Raw genomic sequence first — 20,645 nt, forward strand, 5'->3', positions numbered from 1 at the left:
CAGTTTAAACAGAACATGAGATTTGTATCACTATTAGTAGTTAAAATAATAAAACATGCAATCAACATTACATAAGAAATAATAAAGTATTAATAGAAACTTGTTTAAATTTTTACAATCTTATTGTACTTTGGAGAACATTTTAAAGATTTTCGTAGATTTAGAAAGAATTAAATTAAACTTTTTTTAAAAATCTACAAAATTTATTAAAAAAGAATGTCAAAGATACATTTTGAAGGGAAAATATTAGTTTTATTAAAAGAAATAGAATTGTAATCATAATTGTATGTATTATTAGAAATTCGCAGAATCGGTACAAAGCTGACAATCTTTTATTGAATGTCAGACAAGATTAAGTCATTTATTGTCAAATATTAATCGATATGAAAAACAAACAGAATACTTCTTAATACGAAACAATTTTTCAATAATATACACTTACATAGTAACATTGCAAAATGTTAAAACGTTATAGACTTCACAAACCTATTCGAGTATCTCATAAAGTGACTCATAGATATTACTTTCCACAATTCGAGGAAATTTCAAGAAAAAGTAGGAGGCATGTTACGAGGAACATACGTACGCTGTATCGGTATGAAAAATTGGGAAAGGGAGCTTAAATGCCATGGTCTTGTTCGCCAAACGTAATTGCGTGTTACGTATTGCGTAAGAAACCGACATAGAAATCCCCGAAGATATATTTCAGCGACCATTTGAAATGTATTATATAAATCACTGTGTTGATAAATCCATATTTACAACACTATTTCATGATTTTAGTATATTTCAACTATTGCCCTGATGAAAAATAAGATGTATGTGTTTATAAATGTGTATATAATAAATTTATATAAGTTGATGAGATTAAATTATCAATCCATTGCAATTAACAGTTTGTCAAATAATTCAAGTTTATTCGTATTCTTTCTTAAATGTGTCATATATTAAGTATTAATATTACTTACTATTAAGTATTACTAACTAAGTAAGTTAATTTAAGTAAATATTCAAATTAATAAATATTTTTAATTCAAAGTATTAAAAAGGTGTAATTCATTAATTCAAGTGATTCATTACCATATTTTTACCAAAGGATTTGTTGCAGAACTTTAGAATTAACTTTCAAAGATCTAACTTTATAGTGGTATGTTAGCAATACCAAGTAAAAAAATGTATAATAGCAAATGTAGATTACAAGTAAGAAAGTAAAATCTAATTGTTCATTATTTTATTTATATTTGTATAATGCATAAAATGTTAGATGTATTTCAATCGCTATGCACATTTCGCATGGAATTTATTATCGTTAAATTTAACCACTTTACGACAGCGAACAAGATATCTTGCCACCCGATGTCCTTGTTCTAATGCTATAGACGAGATATCTCGCAGGTATTTTTATGTTTCTTACTAGATTGTGAATTATTCAGCGCTTGATCTTAGGATAATGAAATTGTAATAGGCATCTGATAAAAAAAAATCGTTCGATTGTACTGTCTTTGGTTTTAACGGAATGAACAATACTCGGAGCAAAACAAATTAAGAATACGATTTTCCCTTCATATGAGTCATTAGTGTAACATGAACAAGTTCCAATTATGTTTGCAACTATTATACGAAATTCCTTACAGTTTTTATTTAATAGCATATATTACAACTAATTTTAAGCTAATGATTTAAAGTACGTATGGGATATGCAAGTGCACAGGATAACATAAAATAAACTCAGGATAATATAATAGAATTAAACTTACTCAAATGTTTATTGTAGCATTTATTTTTTGTTATTTTTATTGTATGTCCCATAAGAATATGAAATCTTTGGCTTATAATTAATTATAGTATAATTTTTAACTAATTTAAACTATTAACAAAACAATTATAATTTATTTATGTTTTATGTTTATTCATCAATATAAAGTGCCTATTTCTGTACAAAAATATGCAATTTAATTATAAGAAAGGTATTTACCTATATGCTGCAATAAGCGATACACCATATGTGAGGATAGAACCAGACTTAGGGTTGAAATGCAAACCAGAATCAGACGTGATTCGTTACTGATTAAATGAAGATTACGCGTTAAATGATGCAGTAGAAATTGTTGATCGATACAGACAGTTTCTTTTAATTCTAGCTGTTTGTGAACTTTATTGAATTAAAATAACACACATAACGAGACAACTACGTAAAGCAAAGTTACGTTATTCCAAAAGTAATAACTTCATTTTTCATACATACATTATACAGGGTGCATTGTAATTAACAGGATAATCCAGGAACAGGTGATTCCACGTGACAAAATAAGTTTAAACTGAATCAATAAAGATAAATTAAATAAAAAATAATCTTTTTCAGTTTGTTTTCCGAAAGAAGTCATCACTGAATATTTATGAAGCACAAGCGTATTTGATAGACTATAAACTGGATTTACATAATATGATTAACAGAAAGTTATTTTAGATGAAAAAAATATAAAAATGTGGAATTCAGTTTATTTTTAGTTTCGTTATCAAGAAAATCCAGTTTGAAAAATCCAGTAATAAATTGCCAAAAGAATATGTTCAAATTCAATTTGCTTGAAAAAATGAAAAGGTTTTCATTTTGCGTTTTATAGATACTTACGCATGTGTAACAAGTTCTCGTCTATTATACCATCCATATTCAATCGAATCACTTACGCCTACCTAACAAAATATTATACCTGATAAATAACGCATAATTTTCTGTAAAATCAGGACTAAAATGAATACATTTTATTACATTATTATTAGCTACATTACAGAATATTCTGCACATGCATAACTTAAATATTGCAATAAAATTTATTACATTTTAATTATAGAAAACGATACCAAATATTGTTACGTTATTTGTACAAATTTTGATAGCTTTTCTATTCCCAGATGCTTGTAAATATGAGAAACATACTCTATCGAGGAAGTTACCAAATCATGCATATAGTTTACCATATTACACGTATAATAATGACTAAATTTTGTCCAGTTATGGAAAACTTGAAAATATGCCTATAAAATGCAAAAAGCATACAAAATAACCAACGTGCAGTAATTTATTATTCTACATTTCCTTATTGAATGTAAAATGTTAAATGTTCTATATCTGTAATCTGTATAACATTATTATATGCATACTTTTTTATTAATGTATAATTATATTTTCCTATATTATAAATATATAATTAATTGTATTCTTCATGTTCTGAATTTGCATGAAGATCCACAATTTAATAATATTTCACTCTGGTGTGTAACGTAAAATACATAAGATTCATTGGGCTGCCAAGGTGTTGAAAACGAGATGAATGATTTGCATGGTTAATGCCTCAATTATTTCATAAAGTTTTATTTATAAGCGAATGCACACAAATACAAAAGTTTCACTAATGCTTAATATCTTCGTCAGTAACGTGCCCATGAAATATCGACTTTCCTTTATCGTTTCAGGCTGATCTCACACAACAGAAGCAGCACCGGAGGAAGGAGAAGGAAAGAAAGACCACATTAATCATGTTCAAATGATCGTGGTCCACGCGTGCCAGAAAAATAAGAATAATTTTCGTTCCGAATAATCAACGAATACTTCGAACATCGATCATGTTTCCATATTTCAGAAGACGGAAAAGAGTCTTGAAATTTTCAATGTAGTGTGCTCGAAAAGGACATTTATACAAAACCAAATAACGAAAGTGGTAATATATTGCGTGAATGCAGCCAAAATTAGATCAGTTAAACGTTTACTACACGAATAATTAATATTTCGAGTTAACCCCTTGCCCTATGACTTATTCTTCAACTACAATCAATGTAAGTACTTTCTCGTTAATATTGAAAAAAGAGAATATTTCTGAGCATACTCTATGTCCACGTTTGCTATGAAGTATAATAATCGATAACACAAGAACAATATTGAATTTTAATTTAAAAGAATCGAATAATATTTATGCCTGTTAAAATCTGTTTAACACGTTAAGCACGTTATGTTAGTCATTGATCACCGACACTTCTGAATCACTTGAAAACAATCGTAATATTTGTATATTACCGATGTCAAATAAAAATGTTTAATAACGTAACTAAGCTGATAATAGTGTAATGCAGGAATAGTACCGCTAAATAATTAATAGTTGTCCCCGCTTTTCTTTGTTACAAAAGAATAACTCTACGGAAAAATGGTCAAGACTTTTGTTACACTCAATGTGTGAAAATCTTCACCACGCGTCTGACAGGTTATTATAGGGCAAGGGGTTAATTATAGTTGTAGTATTTTAGCACGATGTTCATAGCCATAAGCTACATTTTTCTACAGGATCAACGTCATACCTGATATAGTCAAAGATCCTGAAGAAGAATCTAAGTTCTCTGCCAAGGGAACTAATTTTCGTTCTGCTGTAAGTTGAATTTATACGTTTTTACGCCAGCACTAACGTTCCAATGCAGCCCTGTTCAGCCACTTGCCCGAACAGGCAGCCCGTGAATTGCCCGGGCATAATTCTGCCCGCCGTCGTAACACCGTTGCAGGCAAAGGTGGCTGTTTTGTGTACTACTTCGTAAGATGAGTAGTAGTGATTCCTTGTCTTAAGGCCCTAACGCGCGGACACTAACACAGAGGTGTCTAATTTGCTCTCCTTATAATAGTAAACCTAAATTTAATACCGCCAAGTCTCAGAATTACTGTTTTGTTTTTCGAATGTTCTCAATAAAATATATTGCACGGTGAAAAATAGTTTCAGTGAGTTTCGAGTAATATCTAAATAATATAAAGAGGATTAAGTAATAAGTAAATTAAAAATGTAGAAGAGAAGATTTTCATGTAAGGCTTAAATAACATATATGTTTCTATAAAATCTTTTTGTTCTTTGTAAATACGGAGGTACATGTATAGAGTAAATGATCAGTATCAAGATTAAGTAATTTTTCATGAAAACATCATTGGAAATAAATAGCTATTTAAATAAAAATAACAAACAACTTTATTAGATATAATTACTTATATGGGATACAAATTCTATTTTCCTTTATGATTTCTTAAAAGATCATCGTTTATATATTTAAATTTTGCTGATGAAAAAAAGGGGACTGTTTTTCGTTTGTTATTTATAATTGTTATATCCATGTTACAATGTTTGTTGCATTGAACTCCCACAAAGGCAAAGCATACAGTGATTAATTTGAGATTAACTTGCGAACATTTTCAGTATTTTTGATGACACAGAAGAAATTGAAGAAAGGAAGTATTCAAAAATCAAATCGTTAAAAGTCATTCTTCTGTATCAAGGACAATTTTCAAGATCAGTAGACAGCTTTTTTGAATCAAGCTACGGTCTGTTTTATTAAGAAAATGTAAATATGATTTAAAAATATTTAAACGACGCGCTGAATATTCCAATTTGTATATGAACAAGTTATTTGAATTACCAGCGTGTCATTAATAACCTCTTGTATCATAATTTCTTTTGCAACTATATTCGACGAAACTATTTCATTTTTTATAATTCATTGTAAAAGGAAAATAAATTTCATGCTTATTCTACAGTTGATGTCAAGCAGGACGGCGCAGGAGTTTATTCCTTCGCTGTTTATAGTTATTTTTATAGTGTAATTTTCTTCATAGTTCTGATTGGTTTCGCATAATCCTATTGACGAATAGCAAATTAGCATTATAAAAAAGATGAGAACTGACCACGTAGACCCACATTTCTCAGCCTAACTGCCAAGTGATCTCCCTACAGTACATCCACGTTTACTCCGAAGCATTACAATCGATAATAACAAAATAATATTCAATTTATACCTGAAATCATTAAGTGACATGTATATTTGTTAAAATCTAATTAAAATTTTTGCCACAAGTCTGACACGATATTACGGGGCAATTTTCACTCCCATTAAAAAAAGTAGTACAACTTTTAAATTTCTACATATCTTTGCACTTACCAAAAGTATGTGATCTTACAAATACAGTATTTATTTCTAATTTCTAATTTCATCATTGCATCATTTACCAGTGAAAAGGTAGTAACTTGTAATAATTATACATAGAAATCACTCTGTACATATATTAACTCTTTGCCGTATGATTTATTTTTCAACTGTGATCGATACAACAATTTTGTCAGTAATAATTTAATGAAAAAAGAGAAAAATTCTTTGCATATTCTACATATACATTTGCCGTACAGTATGATAATTGATAACAGAAGAGCAATGTTTCATTTGAATTTAAAGGACTTGAGTAATATTTATATTCATTAAATTCTACTTAAAATGCGCACCACGAGTCTCATATATTATTGTAAGGCAAGGGGTTAAGGGAACGGAAATGAATATATTAATGAAAAAAGATCTTTTATACTTTCTTTTACACAGAAGTGTAAAAATGTCGCTGGTCAACTTTACCTTGCCGTATCAGTCGGCAACGCCCACTCCGTTCTTTTACGGTGGCCAAACCGGAGGACATTCGTCAGTAAACAACCTTCGTTTGAATGCGGTACTTCCGCCTGCACCCGCTCCAAATTTCAATGACCGAGAACCTTTCCAAAATGAACCGTACATACCGCCCGCTGGTTACCAGCAACAAAAACAACATCAAACGGCCTTCAATCGGCAAACAACTTCAAATTCGTACATCGAGCACTCGTCCTTTTCCTCGACGCAAGACACCAGATACGATAATTACAACCAAGATTTCAGAAGGACTCAGCCGAGGCAGCAACAACAGAGACCTGCGCCACCGATTTCTCAACAACAACGATCCCAAGTTGACAGGGACCAAAGCAATCATAGAACATCCAGAATGCCTGAGGATGACAGTTATCCCGAGAGACCGAATGGGTAAATATTTTTGTCTTACATTATTTGAAGAGCATTTCAATTTTATTTTCAATTGTGCTTTACAATTTGTTTGGTAAATTTTTGTCAAATTTGTATATCATGATGTTGATAGAATGTGGGTGTAACCTCCAGCGAGGTTACACTGTGGATTGTTCTTTTTTTGTAATTCCTCATTTAGTAAGTTCGTTTAAATTTTACAATTTCGGGTCCCAGCAGTAGCATTTAATCGGGCAGGAAAAACAGGAGCAAGTTGTTTGCTTCCAGAAATTGACTCGAGCTCAACCTAACAAAAACAGAGAATCGATACAATGAGTGAAAGTGAGATAGTCGCAGTCCATCAAGTATCGAGGGTTGAGACGCGGAGACAATGAAGAAAATTTCCATTGCAATTTTTTACTTTATCTTCTCAAATATACTGCCAGTGGATTTCTGAAATTGTTGTGATTAAAACGAGTCCAAACACGATAAAAGTCGGGCTATTTTTACTGACTTAACGTAAATAACGAAATTAAAGGTTCATTTCTCCCAAATCGATAAAACTAGACCGATTTATCTCATGTTTGAACTCATTTCAGTGAGAAAAATCTCAACATTCCATCGGTACTACGATTGAGAAGGTAAGGTTAAAATTATTGCCATTGAATGTTTTTTCATTGCATGTTTACATTTAACGTGTGTAGCATCTGTTTGATCTGTCTGTCTCTCGTCCCTTGTTATTTCTTCTTTTACTGTACGAATGGATAGATCTGTTCGAATCGGCAGCATTATTTGCAAGTTTGAATTCATATAAGAAAATTACATAAATATTGGCAGTATCCATGTTTTCAAAAAATGAAGCAACAAATATTTAGATTTGAAAATTTTATTTTACAATTTTATAGATGTAAAAGGACAATGAATTTTTTGTTGAAATTTATTTTTCGCTATTTCTTACCTTTCTCAAGATAATCCACGGAAAAGAAATTTGCATTTTTTCCAAGAGAAAATTGCAATGTATTAGGCTTGACTTACTCTACTTACGCACAAAGTTTCATATTTTTTTCAATTTCCACGTTTGATACCTTTCTTTGTCAGTACGGGTTTCATGATAACAAAACATATAAAACCTGTTTAAATTTCAGTAAAATTTTATTTTATTTTAGTAATCAACTTTTAAATATCGTTTATTTAATACTAGCATAAAGCAAAGTAAAATATTAATATCATAATTTGATTGCAGAAGAATAATTTAAGACAGAGATAATAACTAATAAATATAATGTATAATACTGCAAATTATCCACTCTGTAATAATAAATATTTTAAGCACTCAAAAATATTTGTAAACAAATATATATGATTTAAAAGTTTATTACTATGAAATAAAATTTTAAAAATGTTTATAACCGACTCTTAAATCCTATAAAATTATGCCTGTATCTATTTACATTAGATATCTGTATCTAAAGAATTTTGAAAAGATTAAAGAAACTCCTGTAAAAATCATCATTATTTGGTTATGGTTTCTTTTTGTTACCGTAACAATTAAAATGATACTGTTTAGGGTAAAAATTAAATTTCTGTGGTAAAATCAGTAGTCAATTTTATAATAATATAATAGTTAACTCATTGCAATTATCTATGCGTGATACTGCAGAAGATGCACATAAATGTTTCCACCATAAAGAAACAGTAGGAAATTCCTTATACAGCGAAAGTGGTTCACGCAGTCATGTTAATTGTCTGCACAATTATTTACGTAACGATCAGTTGAACGGTTTCTTTTTTGCGTGCCATGCATTCCGAATGAATATTTGATGAGTATCTGACATATTCGGTTATGGATACTCGCTCAGTAATTATATCATCGATCTACAAGGTCTCGCATTATATGTGGAGCACACTTGAAGGGTTCGTTTAGTAAATTAAATTGGATGTAAAAGTTGCTATTTAAAACAATCGATAATTTTATTAGCGCAAAAGAATATTGAAGATGAATATAACTGGGCAATCGGCAATGCAATTAACGAGACAATTAACAATGAATAACATTTCTTAAATTATTACTACCTCATTTTGGTACATCAATTAATTACTATTGAATTGTATCATAAGTCAATAGCATTTTCTTTTCAAAGTAAACAATTTTTATATTGCATTATGACATATTAATACTAGGACTGCCGAGCATTTAACATGATTCATATGTAATCCGTATAAAATTGTAACAATAGATTATTTTCAGATATTCGTTATAGTATTCAAGTGAAACCATTTATTTTCAAAATCATTTCGAGTATTTAATGCTTTTAAGATATGAATAATTGCGAAACAAAGAAATTGAAACCAGTCAGTTTGACTGATACGTAATTCTAGTGTTAAATGGTATATATGATGTCCTATGATTGATGATACAATTAGGAAGAGATATTTTTGTGCGGAAGCAAATTCGTTTCGAAAATAGAACTACTACGTACCAAAATCTATAATAAGTCCTTATGGTTAATTCAATTTTAATGTGTTCAAATGTGAATTCAATCTTCTATAAAATATGTACATACTTTATTTCAAAGGGTTTTTGGAAAATTGTACATGCGTACAAAAAACAGAAAACAAAACAACATATGATGAAATAAGACGTATCAGTGACGGTCTGAAACGAGTTTGAAAGTGTTGGTTTCTCATTTAATATATACCTGTAATAGGAAAAGGATTGACTGCGAATATTATTCGAAACCTTAAATCTAACGTTGTTTTTAATTAACGAATATGTTTTCAATAGTAAGGATTTTACGTGACAATCAGACGAGCATCAATACTTACTAATTAAAGGACACAACTTGTGAATGTTACGTGATCCTTCAGTAAATTCATGAATAATCCTTCGATCATTTGATATCGAATAAGACTCGATATAACAGTGCAAATGGTTAAACAAAGAAAAATATATTTTCATACCTTTTTCCGTAGGAATTGTGAATGTCTCATATAATTTTTATTTTGAATAATTTTAACAACGGAACAATGAGTCAAAGCAGAGTAACTTCAGGATTTTAGCTCTATATAATATGGTTGCGCTTTTATTTTTTAAGTCAGTGAAGTATTTTTTGGTCATAAGTAGTATTTAATTATATCAATTCCGATTGCTGATTTTGACAACATAAATCAAGAACAATAAAATCCACGAAGTAGGCTAAAAGCACCAATAGTTGATCAATTAAGAAAAATTTTCTGCGTGGATAATAGTAAACGCTCGTTCCTTTATTAAATAGAGAGACTCTATGTGTGAAAATGCTGTTTGAATTTCTTACATTATGTAACAAAGTGAATTGTTTTGAAATAGCTATATTGTCGAAATTTTATAGACATTTTTTAAAAATTCAATACTTGCGTTAGAAGTTGATCATCCTTTAACATGAGAAAATTAGTAAGTGACCATATATTAGTTCCTAGTTAACCACTTATAGTAAAACCAAACACACTAAAGGTGATTACTGTAATATCGTTTATTTGCAACGATTATGACAAATTACAAGTAAAAAGACAAATGCAAATGAAAAAAAATTAATTCCATGCTGGAAATTGAAGGCATGAAACCAACCTCAATGAAAGAAATTGTTAGTTTTTATGATAAGCAATTTAATTCAGGTAAAAGTGCTTCAGAGTTATCGAAAGATTATTATTTTTAACAACTTCATTTTTTACATTTTCCTGAAAAATGGTCAACTACTGATACCAGGTCGATTACTGGTGTTTTTACCTTAAAGCCTTCTCTATATTTGCAATTACCATATTATACTATTAAGTGTCCAATTGATAAAGAAAAAGTGACATTCCAAAACATGTTCCACATATTATAAGAAACCTTGTATATACCTACATGATGCTGCATCTGTCACTTATATTATTTAAGACGCGCATTCTACATACAAATGTATAATACCACTTACATTGAAAAATTTTTTACTAAAAGCAAAGAATATATGTCACACGTAATTACTGGTAAATGCCCTTGTTTAATGTACCTTTACCCTGGTCTGATTCCCGTGTTCCATGTTTTTAGGTTTATTTTCTTCATATTGCTTTTGAGTTATTTCATGTGCCTTAATTGCATTTCATTATTACGTAACATCAGCTTTTTCGTTATAATGCGAAATGCGTCAAATTGAGGGAACTACTTTCATCCGAGATCGATCGAATTTTTTGCAAAGAATTTCTCGAAAATGTTCGAACAGTTGCTGAGAAGTATTCACGCTGATTATCGTGCTCAGAATACTTCGACTCGTTGAATTATAAAAAGGCTGTGGACTTCATACACTCGTGATACGCACGATTGTATAAAATTTAGTCGACTAAAACTGTTCATGAATTGAACAAGTTAACAAATTTGTTGTTTCTATAATTTATGTATAAAAATAAGAATAAATTGATTAAAATGTATATTTGCTGACAGATCTATAAATTGTGAAATGAAACTTTTATTTCATTTGAAATGTTTAGTTGGTGGTTAATTGAAATATAAATTGTGAAATGAAACTTTTTATCAAAGGTACACGAGGGTTAGCGGTGAAGGTGGTCCAGGTACCAAAACATCGGTCCACGCTGTTCTGGATTATGACGACGACTTCGAGGACTACTACGACGACGACGATCAAGACATACCGAAAGACGCTCATGTCACGCCCATCCAAGGCCCAATTTTTTTGAAAAATGGTTCAGTTCCCGTAGTGCCATTATACTCTTACCCTCAACTGAACAATGGTACATTCGTGCAAATACCGGTGAGTAAAACTTTTAGATTCTAAAGTGATCCCACAATGATTAACATGTATTTTGTTTACTCCAATTTTGGAAAAACACCTGTGGGAACTATTTTATTTCGTAATTACTTTCGCAGTACCTTTTTAATACTTATATATACTTAAATCATATAGTACCTATATAATAAAAGTAATATCAAGCTATTATAAAATTATTTGGAAATAGCACAGATTTGTCATAATTTGTATAATGTGATTAATGACAATATTATTTAAATTTATCCATGCAATTTAAATAACAACTGTGAAATGATTATAAATTAAATTATGCGACTATCGCGAGAGACATGAGGCATAAGACATGAAATATAGAGTAGTAGAGAACAAAATTCAAAGGACGTATGCCTCATAAAAAAATGTTTATAAAGGAATGATTTTTCTCAATTAATTTCATATTTTTTCACTTTTTACATTAATCGATGTATTCATAAGTAAATATTGTGATCTAGTTTATAGAAGAATTGCAAGACTTCTAGACGTTACATTTTTAACATTTTTAATTCATTCCAAACAGTATTTAAGTCATAAAAGATAAGGAAGTAAGTTTAAATTTTAATAGCAATAGATTTATTCTACACTACTACGTAATGTAATTTATTTTTGAATAATAGTTATACTTATTTCATCAAATTATTTACAATGTCAGAAGAATATATCACAAATGGATGTAATAAGTAATAGCAACGAAGATACACAATTAGCAATTACACTCAAATTTCTTCCCTTAATTGTAATTAGAGAAGATTATGAACAAGTACGTTTGTTACTATATTTCATATTTATGTTACCAAATCATTATTTGAAACTACATTAAATTCGACGATTTCATTTATTTCGTAAATTACTTCTAAAATTAATTATATCTTTTCCCTCTACGTTATATGAAAGATAATAAAAGAATCGCCGTCATCTGGCCTAAAAGAATATGAATTCATAAATTGCTGGTGCATTTTTCTCGACGTCCACAGAAAACAGATTTGTCATCGTTTGTAGAGTAAAGTGGTTAAAATAAAGAAATGGAAGTAACACAATCGTGATTAGTAAAACTTAAAAAACTTGTTTTCAGTTTTGTTTGTAACGAACTTAAGTTTCAACTATGCTATTATCGTGAACGAAGAACAAGAAGTTGAACGAAAGTGTCCATAACTTATATTGAAAGGCAAAACTTCTTAAGGTTAAACACTTTGTAAAAGTGTGTAGCTAACTGGCGTACAATCTGCATATGTTTTCCATATTTGGATGTTCATCTCCTTTCATCTTATCTATTGATATGAAGAACACTTATAAGTTCATATAAGAACGGTGTATATCGAATATTTTATCTTTGACCAATTTTAGCACTTCATTGTGCGCATTCATTAAGTTTATTTTTGCAGTATTAAAATGTCTGAAAAGAACAATTACTTATTGTAAAATGTATTTAGTATCGAATAATTTTTCAAATTCACTATTTGGTTATTACAGGAAATTCGCTAACTCTTTTTAACACAAATGCACGTTATTAATTTACTCTTCTCATACATGCATTTTCTGTACTTTTTAAATACTGACTTCTATTAATACTCGCATTTACCAAGATGATAATTTTAAATTAATTGAAATTAAATATTCTTATTTTAGGTATTTAACCCTTTGCGATTTTATGTCGAGTCAAACTGGAGAAATTTAGTTTAACTCCAATATCTAATCATTTTAATAAATGTTTCTATAACCATCTGTAATATCATAATTGTATCATATAAACGTAGTACTTCGATGCTCCCCAAATGATCTTAAATAAATAATTAAAGTGCCGTGTTACAGTATGATTGAAATAAATAACTCGATGCAAGCTTCAAAGTGAATAACCGAATACACTTCGGATCACAAACGATTCAATTAAGTTAAATTAAACAGTATACTGCTAATGAATACACCTCATAAACTTTGTTATTAAATTTTATCCTTCATTTAGGTTTGGTAATTCGAAAACTCAAGTAATAAATATCGAATGTTTATCCTGCCCCATTAAACTTTCTTATTGAACTTCGATTTAGTGCCTGGAAACATTCTCGTCTTGCATCATTCTGCAACCAGACACAATTGAAGCCATGAATTCTAAAACAGCATAAGTCAACCAATCGACATTTTGAGAAAATCAATCTTCCTTTTCATCTTCGTTAATTCATTTATTATTTATTTTATTGATTCTTGATGCAAGTATTGGTCACACATACATTTTACGTGTACATTTTTAATATTATTAACTAGATCTGAGTAAGACAAAAAAATTTAAATTGATAACTCTTTTAGATAACGCGGAAAAGTGGATTTTGCTGTTTTGGAATTCACGACTTCAATTTTATAATACATCTACAACTATAGCATTTAGTTCTGTAATCAATCCGAACCCAATACTTTCATACATTTTCAATCTTTAAATTCTAAATAAAAAATGCAATTATTCAACAAGAAGAGAATAAATTATTGTTGCTCATCATCTCAGCCATTATTGCAATTGCAAACTTGTGAATAAAAAAAGAAATTATAAATACAAAAAAGAGTTAAGCAATTTTAGCCCTTAAATAATACATACGTAATATCCAATATAAGAAAAAAAAATTCGTATCTTAAAAGTTTCCTTCTAGACAGCTTTACGAAAACATAATGACAATTGCAAAGTAATTTTTAAGATATAACTATACGTAACTTTGGTTTATTAAAATTGCTGTCAATTAATTTAATCGTCGTTATATTAGAAATATTTTTTCAAACATTTTATAAAACATTATTCTTAAACTTTGAGTAAAATTTTCTGACTGTTCTACTTTCATCATGCCTCAACATGTAGCGTAAACAGACTTTAGAATGGAAAAAAGTTTTATAAAAAAGATGTCACATATAGTCATACTGTAGCAAACTTTATTTTTGAAAAATGGAAAATGTTTAGACATTTTGTGTTGTCGGTGAGTATTTATGCAAACTCTTTACAGATTTATGATCCACAGACGAAATTTTTCGTATGCACGTACGAAAGGCAATTGCGAATGTTCGCAGCCATGACACTGTAGATTCTTTAATGCTGTTTTGTTCATGCAATTCTTACAAATGCTGAGTAACAATAGCGTGACTCATAGGCTGTTAGAACGGAAGAATTGTGAGTAGAAAGTATACCGGGCTGTTCGCATACACGTTACGATCATAGAATACACAAGCAGGTTTCGTCAAGCTTAGACCCTCAGTATCAAGATCTCGTTTACATTGAGGAAGTTTCAATAAATATGTTGAATGATTATGATCTTGAAACTCCGTTCTTCTAATGCTTTCAGCAAAAATATGAACCTTCATAAAACGGCTGGAATCTATTTTTAATGCAGTATATACAGAGTGTCTCGTTTTAATCTACAAATGCAATTATTTCCGAAACTATTTGTCGTGTAAAAATGTCTCAAATGCAAATTTTTTATTCCGAGAGGATAGTAATTCGGTACACTTAGTATGTTTATAGGTAGGCTTGTAGCAGATACGAAGGTCACTATTTTCAAGTACCATTATGTAATTCTTTTGCATCTATAGATGCAGTAGCTCATTCTCTACAAAAAAAGTGTTGACCTGTCTACGTCAAAGATCCATCAAAATAGAAAAAGTTGCATGTGAGACATTTTGTGAATACAAATGGTTCCGAAAATAATTGTATTTATAAATTAAAATGAGCCGCCCTGTATATATTTAAATATAAGTAGACATTCGGTTATTGTTTCATTTTTGGTCTTCCTCTATTCCTCGTTAAAAAACATTATATTTGGTTTTGAGCTCTTAAACATTAAGGCTATATATAAGTAAAAATATCCAACAATATATGTACGCAATCGACAGAAAAAAATTTCAGAAAATAGTAAGCAACAAACACGTACGTACGTATATTAGGAAAATAGCTCAATTTACGGTCCTTGTAATAGTAATAATAGGCTAGACATAATTTAATACTATCACTAGAACTACCATACCAGTAAAAATGATTTTGAAAATAAATTGTTTCACTAGAATACTATAATGAATATCCGAAAAAACTGAAAATAATCTACTGTTACAATGTATATAGAGATTACATCTCAATCGTATTAAATGTTCGGTAGTTCTAGTATTAATTAAAGATATACAATGATAATTGGTGACAGAAATACTCAATTCTCATACTTAAAAAAAGAACTGGGAAGTGTTTGAAAATTGACCATTTACTCATTGGCACCGAAAACAATTTTATCCGTTGTTTAAATTTCTTATTAGTTATCCGGATAAAATTTTGCCCAACTCTGCTTGAAAGACCATGGCACACGATCGAGAATCGTTTGAAAGGTGATCGAACGCGGTCGTGAATACAGAAACACTCAAAGTCTATATCACTGGCGTGACATTTCCCCACAGCACCCATGACCCCGGGTATCTTCCTTAGAATCTCGCAAATGTACGATCAGCTGGGTGCATGCACCTTGGTTACACTTGCTCAGGTGCTTCCCTCGTGTCCCCTTTTACCATTATTGCTGTTCATTTCTCCTGCTGTGGGCACATATGTCTCGGAAAGAATTCCCAGCACGACGCCGCTGCTGAGGTCAATCGGTATATTGGCATTGAGACGGTAACCCTCTGACCGTGTTGGCCATTCTATTCCCGAATTTTTTCAGATCGGTGAACCACCGAATTTTATGTGTCACTGACATACTGAGGTCACGAAACAGACCAATGCTCTGTGGTTTAAACTGGGCACACATGTTGGAGTTCATGTGTCTAAACAAACTGTTCAATATCTTTTGCTAACCCTCAAGTATTTTCATAAAAACTGACTTCAAACGTTACAATTTCAATATGTTTGAAGATTTTGTTTTTAATTGTACGATATGACAAAAGATATAATGAATCTAATGGACTCTTTTATTTAACCCCTTGTTTTATAACATGTCAGACTCGTGGTGAAGATTGTGAACATGATTTAATCAACATAAATATTACTCGATTCATTCGAATTCATAGTAAATATTATTCTTTTGCAATCAATTATTATACTTAAGAGTGTTGAGAGTGAGCATGAAATATATTTTCAATGGCTACAAAACATCCGTTGGTGCAGTCCTCTCCCTCGCAGTAGTCAGTTGTTTTTCCTGAGAAAGACAGCCATTGTTATTGCACGCGCTGAGCGCCTTTTTTTCTCTCCGCATCACTCGGCAGTTCGTAGTAAACGCTCAACCATCGAACAGCGTTCCGTTTCAGTTTTTGTAAATTACCTTAATATATACTAAATATACACTTAGTTTTTCCAAACTGTGTTGTGTTTATTTTTGTAAATAAATATACAACAAAGAGCAAACATAGACAGAATGTATCTACAATTTTTCTCTGTTTCCAATAAATTATTAATGACGAAGTAGTCGTATCGATTAGAGTTAAGAAACAAATCATAAGGCAAGGGGGTATGCTAGAACTACCTAACTTTAATATGATTAACCAGTTAACTGTGGACTTTAGTTGGAAAAATTTCTCATTGTGTGCACAATAAAATTTAATACTAAAGTCTATACTCGTCAAATGCAGAGCAAATACATCTATAATATATTCTAACGAAAAACTATAACGAAGCGAAGAAGAATTACACGCTTATCTGAAAAAATAAAAAACTGATCATTGAAACAATTAGTACGATTTTGCGTTTTAAGATGACGTGCATACTCGTCATTGTAATTAACTAGTTAATATGTAGTTCTTATGAAAATTGTAACAATAGATTCGTTTCGGTTTCTTCATATATATATTTATTATAGTATCAAGTAACACTACTTACTTAACATTAAAGCTATGACACAAGTAAAAATGACCTATTCCTGATTTCTTCTTTTACAATCATTGAGAACATACAAGCGTTTCTCAGAGAAATGAGTAAATAACTTGATTTGGTAATGTACAAACTAAAATATAAGTCAATGAAAATCTCAGTAAATATGCTCGTATAATAACTTCGGAGGAATAAAAGGAAGTGAATTTGACTGTTCGGTGTTTCTAGTGTTAATTTTAAAATCATTTCGGGTATTTAACACTTTTAAAATATCAATAATTACAAAATAAGAAATTTGAAATTGACCATTTTCACAGGTACGGTAATTCCAAAGTTAAAAGTATGAATTTACCTGCACAATTATGTTTCTATGAATATAGATAATAAAACCGAGTATTAAATCAAATTAAATAATAAAGTAATAAATAATTAGTATAATATTTGACAACTTGAGTGGTTATAATCATTCGAGGCTTCCAGAAATAAGTTGTGTCCAATAGGAAAGTTTTACCAACGTTTTGCAGCACAATATTTTTATTAATAAATTGGTAAAATTATTTCAATTCGGAGAGTCTACCAAATATTTCTGAAACAGCACATGAAAATGAACAAAAAATATAATATTCCTAATATAATTAGTTATCCCGTTTCGAACATAACCGTTACTAATATTATTGAAAATATTTAATGTTTCAACATTTGTAAGTTTTATCATACTTTAATATGACGGGGTGAAACTCTACGTGCACGTACGCACATAGCATGCAGTTTACATGCGGCGAAAGGTTATACGTGAAGGGTAACATGCTTTACATCAATGAAAGCTTTTAGTGTACAATTTATCAAACTGTAATTCACAAACTCTGTTCTTTTATCTCTTTAAGCAATATTATACGACTTTGAAAATTAATTAGAATATTGTTTTCAAATATATTGCAATAATATATTGTAAAATATAAAATCACAATAAAATTTAATTTTTTAAATCTTTTACATTGTATATAAAAGATTAAGAATATACTTATTATTATTTTTTCTATGAATCATGAAGTGTCATCATGAGAACCATAACAACTATGAAGAGAATTAAATCTTGATTAATGAAATTTCAGAAGTTAAACTTTTTTTAAAGCTTATGTTTACTTAATAGAATACTAACAATGAACTTATTAGTATAATAAGTATCTTTTATATCTTTGTATCTAGTATGCATCTGCTTAGAACGATTCATGTGAAATTCATGTGAAATTATATTCCCCCCGAAGCTGTTCAATTTTTGTCTGAAACACTTTTTCCTACAGTACTTAATATTTGAGTAACTTGCAATAAATAGTTTAAAATTGAACGCCCTGTACAATAGTCTCGTATTCAAAACTCTGAAAGAAGAACATGCTTACTTGTATACGTCGGAAAGAAGAACACGTACTATACTTGTGGGTTGTACACACTTTATCATCGTGCGTGACCAGTCGTAATTACACGCAGTAGCATGCAAATCATAATAACACATATTAACATATTAAGAAGGTCTAGTGTTGCGAATACTTTTGCGCGGAAAATAGGTGAAGAGTGAAGACGGTATTACCGCTATTACTAATTGATTTAACCGTTTGCACTCGTATGTCATGCTGGAGGTGACAATAGAAATTCGTTACAGAACGTTGGAAATTTGAAAAAGTAGCACACTTTAAAAGATTATAAAGGTTGAATCTTACTATAACAATAATAATAAATAAAATAAATATAAAACGTTGAATTCTATCGTTGTAAAATACTTTAAGTCACTTCCCTAAAAATAAATATAAGCTTACACCCAACGACATTGAAAATAAATCGGTTGCAAAGGGTTAAAGTACAGCTTACCGAGTGTAATGGTTAATTTTAAGAAGTATTTTATACGTACCAAATTGATGTAATGCGTCATCGATTCATATTTATCGACGACGAAGCGTAACATCGATCTACAAGATCGAATTACCGGTTCGGAAGCAATTTGGTCGGCGTCCTTGTTCAACCGTTGACCACTGTTATGCGGGAAAAGAAAGTCAAGGAGAAACAGGCCTGACTTTTATGTAAACCGATATTGTTACCAGTTATTCGGATCGGAATTTTTATATTTTGGAATAGAACGGAAGACTGAAACAATTAAGTGTTGAGTAGCCAATTCGATAATTTTTCGGCTTCGACTGTTTCACAGAATTCCGAGTTCTTGAGTATAAAAATTCCCTTAAAACGTTCTTACTAATTTGTATATATTTTGAAAGACTACGTTTGTGTATATTTTGAGATATTTTTTCGAAAGTATGGGAGACAGGATTTTAAAATCTGTGGCGAGTAATTAATGAATGAAGGTTTTTATATATAATTATAAGTAAGTGATGCTTTAAGTAAGTGATTTTATTTTTTCAACACCTGATATATTTTCAAATGATCGATATGTAAATTTTTTAACCATTATCATGAATTAACAATTAAAATTTGTAATTGACTCTTGGATATTTCTAATTATCATAGACGAAGAAATATATAGAGATAGGAAGATAAACGAATAAATAAAAATAATTAATGAATTGTTTGGAACTATATGATCTTTATAATAATAATTAAAACTAAGTTCTTAGCGTAAAAATGTGCACATAGGACAAACTCAAATTTCTATATTATCGATTACGTTAATTATCATAGATGTTAACATATATTATGTTATAACTATAAATAGTTACATAACAAAGATAGTTAGTGTTAATAATTACCAACTAATATTAACAATAACCATTATTATTAAATCAATGTAATTAATAATACATTATAAGTTAATTTATCAGTAAATATTAATAATTAATGATTATTTTATTATTTATTATTAAAACATATATGTTAGCTTTAAAGTTGTCCAACTGATTATAATTCTTAAAAATATTTAGATTTTTTTATATTTACTTATTTACTGATTTTTCGTTTATTTATTCTTCAGAGAATTGATTTCTTCTTTTTGCAGTTATTAAAAAGATGACAGATGTTTCCCAGAGAAATTATTAAAGAAATTGCTTTAGTAATACGAAAACTGAATTTAAAATCAATTAAAGTCGCAATACATGCACCTTTCCAGTTTCTATAGAGAAATTTCAAAAAATTAATTTAACTGCTCCGTAGTTTTAGTGTCAACACTGGTTTTGGTTATTTTT

At 29.7% G+C, this 20,645-nt stretch overlaps 1 protein-coding gene across 4 annotated transcripts in view; it reads left to right on the plus strand.

The window, feature by feature from the left end:
* spz3 (Spaetzle domain-containing protein 3) overlaps nucleotides 1-20,645 on the plus strand; it is a 54,392-nt gene that overhangs the window by 13,430 nt on the left and 20,317 nt on the right. For 2 of the 4 annotated variants that reach the window (XM_031974574.2, XM_031974572.2), the window contains exons 2-5: nucleotides 3,472-3,716; nucleotides 4,334-4,415; nucleotides 6,394-6,858; nucleotides 11,387-11,618. In XM_031974574.2, the coding sequence (XP_031830434.1) occupies nucleotides 6,404-6,858; nucleotides 11,387-11,618 (687 nt within the window). In that variant the 5' untranslated portion in view covers nucleotides 3,472-3,716; nucleotides 4,334-4,415; nucleotides 6,394-6,403. Of the gene's footprint in view, nucleotides 1-3,471; nucleotides 3,832-4,333; nucleotides 4,416-6,393; nucleotides 6,859-11,386; nucleotides 11,619-20,645 lie in introns of all 4 variants that reach the window. The other 2 variants (XM_031974573.2, XM_031974576.2) reach the window with 2 other exon arrangements.

Source organism: Nomia melanderi, chromosome 12 (genome assembly GCF_051020985.1).
Source record: "Nomia melanderi isolate GNS246 chromosome 12, iyNomMela1, whole genome shotgun sequence".
NCBI classification, from domain to species: Eukaryota; Metazoa; Arthropoda; class Insecta; order Hymenoptera; family Halictidae; genus Nomia; species Nomia melanderi.